Raw genomic sequence first — 13,449 nt, forward strand, 5'->3', positions numbered from 1 at the left:
AACCCTAGGGCCTTCCTGAATGGGATCATCTTAGTACTGGGAGCTACTGTAAAAGAAGTGCAATAAATGCTTGCTAATTGGTTAAAAAGAGTCCACCAGAATCCTAACTGTAATAGCCCTTCACACTCTGGGGGCAGAAGTTGTCATTTATTTATTCACTCAATCAGCAACGATTCATCAAAGTCCTGCTCTGTGCCACACAACAGGCCTGGGGATAAACAGAATGACTAAGATGTGTTCCTGCCCTTGTGAAGCTGAGCCCCTACTGGGGCCTTCAGAATCTACCAGACGCAAGCCTTCTTCCAAATGTGTATTACTCCCAGTATTCAGAAATCATTATGAAAAAGATCCCAGATTCTGAAAAAGGCTTCCCTCTCAGATCCTGGTGGCTCTGAGTTAAAATGAGCAAGCCTGAAGGCACTCCAAGAATGATCTTATTATCTGGTTCTAGATGAACAGTGATCACCAACTTGGGGGCAAGACACCTACATGCTATTTGTAAAGGACATACCCTCCTGACCCATTCCTTCCTTACTGCTACTGCCCAAGGACTTCTCATTCAAACAACCTGGGCCCTGGGCTTTCTATGTTGTTTTTCTGCAATTTTCTTTTCCAGCCCCTCTCTCCCATGCCCTAAACCCTGTATACAATTCAAGTTCATAAATGAAATTCACTGAGACGAAGGGAGGCGATTTCTACGCACAGCCTCTATACAAGAATTTGAGGTGTACACTCTTGGTTGTCAGTCACAGGTCTGAAGCATGAAACAGCATCTGTGTGAGGGACCTCCCATCCTCATTTCCACTGTGACAACTCAAGTGATAAGGTCAGACATCAGTGCCCCAACTCCAGATCTTCACTTACAACCAAGGTGACCTTAGGGAAACTACCTGATGACCCAAAGACTCAGTTTCTGTCTATGTAAAAAGAGGATAAAAATCCCTCCCTTTCAAGATGGCTAGAAGAACAGACTAGGAGATAGGACAGTATGTGGCTGCCGGGGCTCGGCAACAAAGCCTTCTTTATCCCTGTCCTTGTCTGAAGGCCACGAGTACAGGTCCTTGCCAGACCCTGATTCTGGGCGTGGCAGGTATTTACATGCTTTCTATTGATTCTCAGTCTCTCCTTTTTCAGTTTAAAACAGGGATCAGCAAATTTGACCTGCTGCTGCAGGCCAAATATGGTCTCTGCCTGTTTTTGTAAATCAAGTTTCTTTCCTTCTCCTTGCCTATGTTGGACCCTACAAACTTTATTTCCTTGATCCCTAAATGGTTGCTCCTTGGATCCCCCACCTCCTCTAGAGCTCTGGGTAGACTTTTGCTACTTCTACAGAACACTCTGGCAATCTGACCCAGACTCTGCCATGCTGAGCTCAAATGGTTTCGATCAATATTAACAGCTACTCCTTAAAATTAATTCTGTCTAGCAGGTGTAGTCTGTTCATCCCCACCCACCCTCATCCCTGGACCACTGCTACTTGCTTAGAGTGACTCCGGGGTTTGGAAAGGAAAGCAGGGCTAGCCTAAGTCACCTTCATCATTTCTTTGGACAGCTCCCTCATGGTGGCCTGAATTTCTGGAATCTTCACAAGACTTTGCATGGCCTTCATCACTTCTGTGCTCTTCTGCAAGGAACCAGCCACTCGCAAGACCGCTGAAAGATAATGTGTACAGTCAGGATTGTTCAACAGGATGGAATAAAAAGAGACACAGCCAAATTATGAGCCATTCCAATAAATAACAGCAGTAGCAGATGGACTCCCAAGGTTATTTGTGTGCCTTTAAATTAATTACTGTCCTTGTTGACCAAGAGACTGACTTTTCTAAATTGTATGCTATCTGGGTTACTACTGATGTGAATTCAGTGAGCATGCACACCAGATGACCAATCTGGAGAGTGGCCTGAAGCCACTCTTGACTTTTAGGAAAAGAAGCCAGCTCGGAGTAACTGTGACACCCAGGAAAATCACAAATGGGAGGAACAGCTCCAGACCTTGTAAAGGCCACACTAGAAAAGAGAAGGCTTTAGGACCCAAGTAGAGCTCCCCATTCACCAGCCTATGGACAGTGTCTGTTCGGTATGGAGCCAGCTTATCACTGGTCCTCAGAAAAATGAGAGAAACTAGGATAGATACAGTGAATATGTGTATGTGTGTCAGTGAGAGGTGGTTCCTTACTAGAGAAAAACCTTCTGTAGTCTGCGATTATATGCCTACTACAATCTTCTTTATAAGAAATCATGGTAGTATCAAAAGATCATTGCCCTACTCTCAATGTCTTTAACATGTCAAAAGAGTTGGCAACCATCCAAACCTGTTTTAGAATTTCTGAGACTTGAAGTTCTGAGAGCTGTCATATACAAGCTGTTCCCTAAAACTGGCGCACAGACTTCCTTCCTCCTGGCTAAATCAGGAGTCACTATAGGTTTACCTCTGGTGGAATCCAGACCCTGGGAAGCTTTCACATCTAAGGGAAAGCAAGAGTGACCAGAGAAATGCCTGTCTGACATTTATAGCACTATGTTTTTTCTAAAGGAGTAAGGGAGTTTGCTAGTTGCAGAGAACACTTCATTTCTCTTAACACTGAAATGGGAAAATAAAATATTTATTAATATTAGTAGAATGACAGAGGAAGTGTCAAGAATCTGTGAGGCTGAAATAAGCAATAAATTACATATGCCATTAAAATGATATAAAAAGTTATAGAATGTTAAAAGTTATTATTGATTATATAAAGATGGAAAGAAAAGTGTAAAAATAAAGCAAATTCCATCCAGTTTTGTTTATAAAGCCTGGTGTCTACATGAGCCTGTAGTTGTATTATTTTATAATTTGTGTCCTGATACATCCTTATACATATTATAAGTTGCATTATTATTTGCATCCTGAGTCTGTAACCCAGAGAGAGTACCTGAACATGGTATGTGTTCAATAAACTTCTTTGAGCTGAATTAGTGAAAATAAGTGAACAGATGGGAGACATGGAAAAAACTATGACTAGAGAAGTATTTAAACACTGAGTCATCTGTATTTTGAAAAAGGTATAAATTTCTCATTATTAGAAGGTACAAGAAAGGAAGAGTCAATGTTGTAGGAAAAAGAGGACGCAAAAATAAACTTAGAAATAAAACTTACTACAAAAACATTCAAGTTGATAACCAATCAAAATGGATTAGGTAAGTGGATTTTTAAAAGGCCAGACTAATTTTATGTTGTACACTTGAAACTCAAGACAAAGATGGTCGCTATGGTTTGAATATGTCCCCTCCAAAATTCAGGTGTTGCCACTGTGATAGTATTAAGAGGTGGAGCCTTTAAGAGGTGATTAGGCCATGAGGTTCCACCCTCGTGAATGGATCAGGTGCCCTTAGAAAAGGGCCTGAAGGAGGCAGTTTGTTCTCCCTTGCCCTTCCTCCTGCCATGTGAGACCACAGCATGCCTACCCTCCAGAGAATGCAGCCCTTACCAGACAACCAACCCTGCCAGCATCTTGATCTTGAACTTCCCAGACTCCAGAACTGCATAAAATAAAATTCTACTCTGAATAAATAACTCGGTCTCAGGTATTCTGCTATAGCAGCACAAAACAAACTAAGGTATTTAAAAAAATGTATTTCCTATGTTCCAAAAGGAAAAATGAAATAAGAAGGTATGGCAGGTAAAAATTATTTCATAATAAAAATAGCCAGACCTTCAAAAGAATGAGAAGGCAAGCCACAAGCTGCAGGAAAATATTTGCAAAAGACATATGTGATAAAGGACTGCTATCCATAACATACAAAGAACTCTTCAAACTCAATAATGAGAAAATAACTGAACTTAAAAATGGTCAAAAGACCTGAACAGATAACTCACCAAGATGATATATTAATACAAATGGCAAGTAAGCATATGAAAAGATGTTCAACATCTTGTATCATTTGGGGACTAAATTAAAACAATGAGATACCACCAAAAACCCATTAGAATGGCCCAGTCCAGACCACTGACAATATCAGATGCTGGTGAGAATGTGCCGCAACAGGAACTCTCATTTATTACTGATGGGAATGCAAAATGGTACAGCCACTTTGGAAGACAAAGCCAGATACACACCTACCATATGATCCAGCAAGTGTGTTCCTTGGTATTTATCCAAATGAATTAAAAATAGGTCCACAGAAAAACCTGCACACGGATGACTTATAGCAGCTTTATTCATAACTGCCAAAACTTGGAAGAAACCAAGATGTCTTTCAGCAGGTGTATGGATAAACAAACTGGTACATTCAGACAATGGAATATTATTCAGTACTAAAAATAAATGAGCTCTAAAAGCCATGAAAAGACATGGAAGAAACTTGAATGCATATTACTAAGTGAAAGAAGCCAATCTGAAAAGGCTACATATTGTATGATTCCAACTATATGACATTCTAGAAAAGGCAAAACTATGGAGACAGTAAAAAAAAAAAATCAGTGGTTGCCAAGGGTTAGTAGGGAAAAAAGATGAATAAAGACAGCACAGAGAATTTTTCGGGCAATGAAACTACTTTGTATTTACTGATACTATAATTGTGGATATCATTATACATGTGTCCAAACCCATAGAATGTACAACACCAAGAGTGAATCCTATGTAAACTATGGACTTTGGGTGATAACAACATGTAAATAGAGGTTTATTAATTGTAACAAATGTACCACTCTGGTGTGGGATGTTGATAGTGATGGAGGCTATGTACGTGTGAGGGCAGGGGTACATGGATCTTCTGTACTTTCTATTCAATTTTGCTCTGAATCTAAAACTGTTCAAAAAATAAATTTACTAAAAAATAAAAACAACTATACCCTGAAGGTGAAATCAAGAGTAATAGAAGGGCCGTCTGTATTCAAGATTGCCATTTTGTATGATGAGACTGGAAGGACTCCAGTGCTTAATATCAGTAGAATGCAGCAACACCTGGCATCAGGCGTTTCCTCCAGAATCTACAAAACCAACATGCCAGAGAGTCGTTGGGCTTTTTTTTCTGCCTGATTGTTCTAGTGTACATATGACTTAGACTAGAGATAACTGGGTTTGAACCCCATCTCTGCCATTTCCTCACTGTCATCTTCAGCAAGCTGAATTGTTTTCCTTATTTGTGAAGATTGAATGAGATCACATGTCAAAGAGCTTTGTAAATTCTCACACACATACAAATATAAAGTGCTACTGCTGAAGCAGTTTATAAATGTATCTTAAGAATGTCCCAGATGAGTGGGACTTGGTTAGGATGCATGACCACACCTTGGTGTGCTGCTGGTCAGCTCCTGACTCTGAGAAAGCACTGATGGAAAGGCCCATGTCACACGTACAAGATAACCAGCTCGAAGCAGGGACAGGCAATGAGAGGTGAAAGAGGCCTAGTTCCACAACTCTGCTATAAGCCACTGTAGTAAAGTTGTCTGTTATTTGCTGCTGAACATATTCCTTAGCTAATACTACAAAAAAAAGCAAAAATATCACCCATTATGTTTTATGAAGTATATGTAACACTAATTCTAAAGTCTGAACAAAACTCTAATCATAGAGTTGCCAGATAGTATTCTAATGAACTCAGGTGTTATTTAAAATACTAAAACTATCCTCAAATAGATTGTACAGACCCATTAAGACCAAAGTAGATTCACATTCAATAGGCATGGGTGGCTTAATCTAAAAATACCACATTCAAAAACCAAGAACACATATTATATACTAAAATATAAATGGCATCAGAGTAGTGACTGCGTCCCACTATGTTAACAATATGCTGAGTGTACAGAATGCAATCAACAAATAGATGCTGAATAAATAAATGAATCAATCCATAAACAAAGCATTATTTAATGGTAGAAAGTCCCAGAAAGCATGTGTTAGACTGAAACAGAAATTCCTATCTAAAATCTTCAAAAGACCACAGCATTCAAAGTATCATTATATATTTAATTAAAATGCCAAATTTCATGCTTAAAAATGGTTAAAATGGCAAATTTTCTTATGTATATTTAACTATAATAAAAAAACTTTCCCCACATCCCCCCAAAATGTTAAAATTTTACAGAAAACATTACTAAGTCAGCAATGTAAAAATTAGTTGATCACATTTAAAACTACAAAGATCAAAGTTACACAGAGAGGAATATGAAATAAACTGAGCAGCATTCCATTGGTCACAGCTCTTTTTGTTGAAATGCCTTCCCTACCCCAGGCCTGTCTGCAGATCTCTCTGGATTCAGGCTCTCTCCAACTTCACGGCCTCTCCACATGGTTCTCCCTCAGTGTGGAGTGCCAGTCCCACTGACAGCTCCATACTGTAGAGGCTTGGTGGACAAAGTTAAAAAAAAAAAAAAAAGGGAATGCTTCAAAGTTTGTATTTATCCTTGTGCAGGGCCACATTAATCTTCTCAGTAGTGTTTCAATTTTAGTATATGTGCTGCCCAAGAAAGCTGGAGTGCAGTGGTGTGATCTCAGCTCACTGCAACCTCTGTCTCCCGGGTTCTAAGCGATTCTCCTGCCTCAGCCTCCCAAGTAGCTGGGATTACAGGCACACGCCACCACACTTGTTTAATTTTTGTATTTTTAGTAGAGGCGGTGTTTCACCATGTTGGCCAGGCTGGTCTCGAACTCCTGACCTCAGGTGATCCACCTGCCTCAGCCTCCCAAAGTGCTGGGATTTACAGGCGTGAGCCACTGTGCCTGGCCACTAGATTCCTTTTATCTGGAGGAAGACTCACTATTTTATTTCCAGTGCCTAGCACTGTGCCTGACATGGCCGACAAGCATTTGTTGTAAAAACCAATAAATGAATTTAACACTGAGGTGGTTTTATAAAGACTCAAGTGCTCCTACATAGAATGAAAGATTTAGTATTGGGTCTGAAATATGTTTTTTCTTTCTTGTATTGATCAGAAAACTTCCAGAACATTTCTTTATTTAAAAAAAAAAATTTCGGCTGGGTGCAGTGGCTCACCCCTGTAATCCCAACACTTCAGGAGGCCAAAGCGGGTGGATCACGAGGTCAGGAGATAGAGGCCAACATGGTGAAACCCTCTCTCTACTAAAAAATACAAAAACTAGCTGGGTGTGGTGGTGTGCGCCTGTAATCCCAGCTACTTGGGAGGCTGAGGCAGGAAAATCACTTCAACCCGGGAAGTGGAGCTTGCAGTGAGCCGAGATCACACCACTGCACCTCCAGCCTGATGACAGAGCGAGACTCTGTCTCAAAACAAAAACAAAAAAAAATTCATATGGCAAATAGCAGGGAGAAGGAAATAGAAGCTCATTCTCCCAGTGTTTTAAATTATAGACAGAACATCCACATACTGGTAACAAAAAGCAACTGATGTAGGAAAAGAAATTAAAAACCAGAAATAAAAAAGGTTAACTTTTAAACATTTCATCAAAGAGAATTTGGAAGACACAGAAAAGTAGAGAAGTATCATTTCACCAAACAGGAGATACGGGTAGCAAATAAGCACATGAAAAGATGTTCTTAATAACTGGCCATGAAGGAAATGCAAATTAAAACCACAATCAGCACCATACACCTATCAGAATGTCTAAAATGAAAAACAGTGACAACAACAAATGTTGGAGAAGATGCAGAAAAACAGGATCACTCATACATTGGCTGGTGGAAATTTAAACCTGTACACTTTCATAGCAGCTTTATTCATAATAGCCAACAACTGGAAGCAACTCAGAAGTCCTACTGGGTGAATGGTTAAATAAACTGGTATATCCATATAATGAAATACTACTCAACAATAAAAAGAAATGAACTATGGATACATGTAAACACTTGAGTTAATTTCCATAGAAGTATGCTGAGTGAAAAAAGCCAATCCCAAGAAGTTACATAACTATATAACTCCATTTATACAACATTCTTAAAATGACAAAATTATAGAAATGGAGAATTAGTGGCTGCTAAGGAGAAGGCAGAGATGGGAGGAAAGTAGGTGTGGCTATACAAGGGCGACATGAGGGATCCTTGTATTGAGGGAAATGTTCTGTAGTTTGACTGTACTCCGGATTTGCAAGATGTTACCATGGGGGGAAAGTAGGTGAAGGGTACACAGAATCTCTCTGTATTATTTCTTGCAAATACAGGTATACCACATGTATGTGAGTCTACTAGTTTCTAAAAACACAAACCTTAATTTAAAAAACATTAAAGCATGTAAAAATAAAGTAACATTACAACCCCACACCTGATACAAATGAAAAAGGGATATTATACACACAAAAACAATTTCTGCTATAAATATGACCATGTTATAATATCAACAACTAAAGATGGAAGCAAAGTAACTAAAAAATTAGTTTCATGGCCAGGCGCAGTGGCTCATGCCTATAATCCCAGCACTTTGGGAGACCAAGGCGGGCAGATCACGAGGTCAGGAGATCGAGACCATCCTGGCTAACACGGTGAAATCTCGTCTCTACTAAAAATACAAAAAATTAGCTGGGCGTGGTGGCGGGCACCTGTAATCCCAGCTACTCAGGAGGCTGAGGCAGGAGAATGGTGTGAACCCATGAGGCGGAGCTTGCAGTGAGCCGAGATCGTGCCACTGCACTCCAGCCTGGGAGACAGAGCGAGACTCTGTCTCAAATAAAATTAAAAAAAAAAATTAGTTTCATAATCAGTAGATGTGGAACCCAATGAAAATATTCTGAAAATAATCTGGACACCAATAATGAAAGCAACAAAAACAGAGAACTCTTTCTACCTATCACAGGCTCTCATGGGAATTATTAAAATTTTAAAATTTAATTTTTTAAAAATTAAATGTTAATTAAATTTTAGTTAAATTTTTTAAAAATTAGCAAATAAAAATGGGGCCAGGCATAGTGGCTCACACCTGTAATCCCAGCACTTTGAGAGGCCCAGGCAAGCGGATCACTTGAGCACAGGAGACCGAGACCAGCCTGGGCAATACGGTGAAACCCTTTCTCTACAAAAAACTAGCTGGGTAAGGTGGCTCGTGCTTGTAGTCCCAGCTACCCAGGAGGCTGAGGTGGGAGGATCACCTGAGCCACGGAGGTTGAGGCTATGTGAGTCATGATCGCACCACTGCACTCCAGACTGGGCAACATACCCTATCTCAAAAATAAAATAAAAATAAAATGAAGTAAAAATAATGTTAAAAACAGCATCAAAAACATGCAGCTCATTGGTAGCAAGAGCCCAGGGGAGCAATACATTGACTCACTAGACCAACAGTGTGGGTTTTAAAAGCCAACTTAAAACCGGCATTTACAAACACAATGAATCAGATTATAAGAAAATATGAAATCTTATGACATTTCACAATAATGATAAATGAAAGCTCAGAGAAGGGATATTAAAAACATTTGAACCTCAGAAGTAAAAATCCCTTGAGAGTAAGACACCTTTTCCTTGTAACAAGAAAAAAAAAAAAAAAAAAAAACAGTTAAAGGGTACATCATGATTTCCAAAAAAATCTCTAACACATAATAATAATGAACAGAAAGATAAAAATTAAAAGGAGATAGTACAAACATTCTATAATATGGTGAACCAAAACCAAAAGGATGTCACAAAAGAATATCGAAACAATGTACATTTCAGAAACTTTAAAAATTTAAAGTCACGTTTATTTATGACTTACACGCTCCACTTGAAAAAAATAACTTGAAGCAGTTTATCAAAAAGATGTATATGGCAGATACAATAAAATAAATTTAAAACGCTCAAAAGTGTGAGTCGATTCCATAAATGTGGGCTGGAGTATCTCAACAACCACACTATTGACAGTTTGGGCTGGACAATTCTTTTGTTGGAGGCAGCTGTTTTATGCATTCTAGGGTGTTCAGCAGCAACCCTGGTTTCTGCCCACTAGATGCCAGTAGCAGCACCCTTTTTCCTCCTAGTTGTGACAACTGAAAATGGCCCCAAATACTGTCAGATGTCTCCCAAGCCCCAGTTGAGAATCAGTGGCCTAGGCTAATAAAAGCTACTGCAACTGAGATTAAGTTTAGCTGTGAGCATCTCAACAGCTAAAACATAAAAGTTAATCATGTTTTGGGCTGTAGGACACTCACTGGTAAAAGCAACACGGTTTCACTAGGAAAGACTTTTTTTCAGGCTAGCTTCTAAGATAAATTTCTTCCATGGCTTTTAATATTAAGTAATATTAAAGTATATAATCTTTATTGACTGCACCACTAATTGTATAGAAGTTATAGAAATAATCTTCATGTGGCTGTTTTCTTACCCACCACAAAAACGCAAAGGAGGGCTGGGCGGGTGGCTCACGCCTGTAATCCCAGCACTTTGGGAGGCCGAGGCGGGTGGATCACCTGAGGTCAGAAGTTCAAGACCAGCCTCGTCAACATGGTGAAACCCCGTTGCTACTAAATATACAAAAATGAGCTGGGCATGGTGGCAGGCGCCTGTAATCCCAGCTACTTGCGAGGCTGAGTAGCTTGAACCCGGGAGGCAGAGGTTGCAGTGAGCAGATTGCGCCATTGTGCTCCAGCCTGGGCAACAACAACAACAACAACAAAAAGCAAAGGAATACTATGAAAACAACTCAGCAAAGGCATTGCTGTGGGAAGTAAAACAGGAGGATGGAGAAGGGTTTCTGAGGATCCAGCTTGCTAACAGGAATTGGACTTTAAAATTCTAGAAGGATGACTGCCTAGTGTCACTCTCACTTAACGCCAATGATGTGTTTTTATATGGTATTTACAGAGTATAAAATAAGCATTCATATGAATAACAACTAAAATTAAATATGAAACAATCAATTTGTGAGGAAGGTAGATGATTTTTTCACTCCCTTTAAAAATTTCATTTAATGTTGTATTTTGCTTATGTAGGGGCAAATATTTCATTTGAAAAAGACAATCATGCACTGTAGAATTGAAATCTGTAAAAGTTTTGGAGGGGAAAACTTAAAATCCTTGAATAAACACCATCATGAACAACACATGACACGGATATGTATTTATTTTAGAAGATTACTTATTATTCAGCAAGCCTTAAAGAAACTGAATTTTAATCTTGCATATGCTAGATCACAATTTAATATTAAATGCAAAATTTGTTTATTTAAGGGCTCAAATTTGTAGACCTGAGTAATAAATGTGTGTGGTATGTATACAATGACATAATGTTAGACTAACAAAAACAAACTGCAGGACAGTTCATATAGTACTCAAATAGTAGCTACCAGTGGGTAAGGGGGCTGAGGCCAAGACAAAGAAATTGGTGAACAATTACTTTTATTTTACATATTTCTACAGCATTTTAAAAAACAATAAGTCTATATTAGTATGTTCTCACACTGCTATAAAGACACACCTCAGACTGGGTCGTTTATAAGGAAAAGAGGTTTAATCAGCTCACAGTTCTGTGGGCTGTATAGGCTTCAGCTTCTGGGGAGGCCTCAGGAAACTTACAACTGTGGTGCAAGGCAAAGGGGAAGCAGGCACGTCTTCACATGGCAGGCAGGAGACAGAGAGAGACAGACAGATAGGGGAGGTGCTATACAGTTTCAAACAACCAGATCATGAGAACTCTATCATGAGGCACCACTAGGGGGATGGTGCTAAACCATTAGAAACCACCCCCATGATCCAATCACCTCCCACCAGGACCACCTCCAACACTCAGGATCACAATTCAACATGAGATTTAGGTGGGGACACAGAGCCAAATCATATCAAAATCTGTAACACTTAAGTTAAAAATACTAGAAAATTATTTTAAAATGTGTTTTGATTCAACAAATTGGTTTAAACTTCACAAACGTTATGCTTGACCCCAAAGATCCATAACTTGCAAACTCACTTTCAGGTACTCCAATCAAAGCACAGAAGAAAACAAAATAAAAGGACAAAGGTAGCTAGGTGGATGTACTACCCTACCTGGGCCTCCCTTTTATTGCATGGCCTGCCCCTCTAGACACAACACAGTGTCATCAATATATAAGAGTTTGGAGCTCTCATGCATCTCTGCCACTCAGAATCCCACCATAGCTCAGCACTCACACCTGCCCCACTGCTTTAATGGTAAAATATACATAAATTATTTTAACCCAAAATTATACATAACAAAATTTGTAATGTATCTATTTTTAAGTATATAGTTAAGTGGAAGTAGGTACATTCATTCACATTTTTGTGTAATCATCACTGCCATCCATCTCCAGAACTTTTCTCATCTTCCCAAACTGAACCCCTGTACCGTCACTCAACTCAATCCCCATTTCCCCTTACCCTTGGCAACCAACACTCTACTTTCTGCGTCTACATCTGAGAATTCAAGGTACATCATGTAAGTGGAATCGTGTAGTATTCATCCTTTTTTGAAGTGCTCATTTCACTTAGCATAATGCCTTCAAGATTCATCCATGTTGTTGTAGCATAAGTCAGAATTTCCTCCCTTTTTAAGGCTGAATAATATTCTGTTATACAGATACATCACATTTTGTTTACCCATTCATCTGTCAATGGACACTTGGGTTGCTTCTACCTTTTGGCTATTGTGAATGCTGCTGCTATAAACATTGGCATCCAAATACCTATTTGAGTCCCTGCCTTCCATTCTTTCGGGTAGATCCCAAAAGCGGAATTGCTGGAGCATATGGTAATTCTATTTCCTGCCCCACCTTTGACCCTCTCCCTTAACCCTCTCTTCCAATCAAAATCTGTCTTACTCATCATCTGTCTTACACTACAAGGAGCTGATTTCAGAAAGCTGTTACCTGGAAAGCACCTAATCATGACAATGTATTAATACGTGACAAGGCTGAACAGATTACTCCTCCCCAGAGGCATCTGCATTTTAATAGGCGAACATCTTAAGAAAGAGGAATGACTTTGTTAAATCTTGGCTTTTCAAAGCAGCAACAGGCTAGGGATGGGATGGGGCCATGGAAAGACAACAAAGACATCTCAGGAACTTTGGTTAGTTTTCTCTTTTTCCACTCCCAAAATGTAGCCTTTTCCTTCCTGCCCTGTCCCAAGTTCTATCCTGGTACCTACTCTGCTGTATTTAATCTCCCAACAAGCAACATTCCACTATTAACCAACGCAACAATGCTGTCTAGGAATCCTTCCTGCCAGCAAAAGCTTAGGCGCTGCAGAGGCCAGGTGAACCAAATAGCCACTGATTTCCTGGGGCTAGTCTGATCAGCCCAAGTGAAGACTCCTCTCTTAGACCTGTTCCTCTCCCTGTATTTCCAGTGTCTGTTAATGGCCCTGCAGTCTCTTTCCAGGCTCAAAGGCTCAGAGCATCTCAGCCTTGTTTATACCTTCACTCTGCACCTGTTCTTGTGTCTTCTACTCCATTCTCACTAGACTAACCTATTCCATTCCCCTACTCCACTCCTTTACTTCTCAGGTCCCACTGCCACCAATCACAATGGACTGTCCCTCCCTGCACCTGTGCTCTGTGCTTATAATGTGCTAAAGC

The 13,449-nt window shown here is 39.6% G+C and overlaps 1 protein-coding gene and 1 non-coding gene across 5 annotated transcripts in view; both read right to left on the reverse strand.

Annotated features, from left to right (window-relative positions):
* The window catches only part of CHMP3 (charged multivesicular body protein 3), a 59,231-nt gene that overhangs the window by 3,398 nt on the left and 42,384 nt on the right, over nt 1-13,449 (reverse strand). For all 4 annotated transcript variants that reach the window (XM_003908936.3, XM_021925038.2, XM_017947718.3 and 1 more), the window contains exon 4: nt 1,532-1,653. In XM_003908936.3, the coding sequence (XP_003908985.2) occupies nt 1,532-1,653 (122 nt within the window). The remainder of the gene's footprint in view (nt 1-1,531; nt 1,654-13,449) is intronic.
* Nucleotides 6,348-6,449, reverse strand: LOC116270399. The gene has a single exon (XR_004178440.1). It is a non-coding gene; the product is annotated as a U6 spliceosomal RNA (small nuclear RNA).

This window comes from Papio anubis, chromosome 14, assembly GCF_008728515.1.
Source record: "Papio anubis isolate 15944 chromosome 14, Panubis1.0, whole genome shotgun sequence".
NCBI lineage: Eukaryota > Metazoa > Chordata > Mammalia > Primates > Cercopithecidae > Papio > Papio anubis.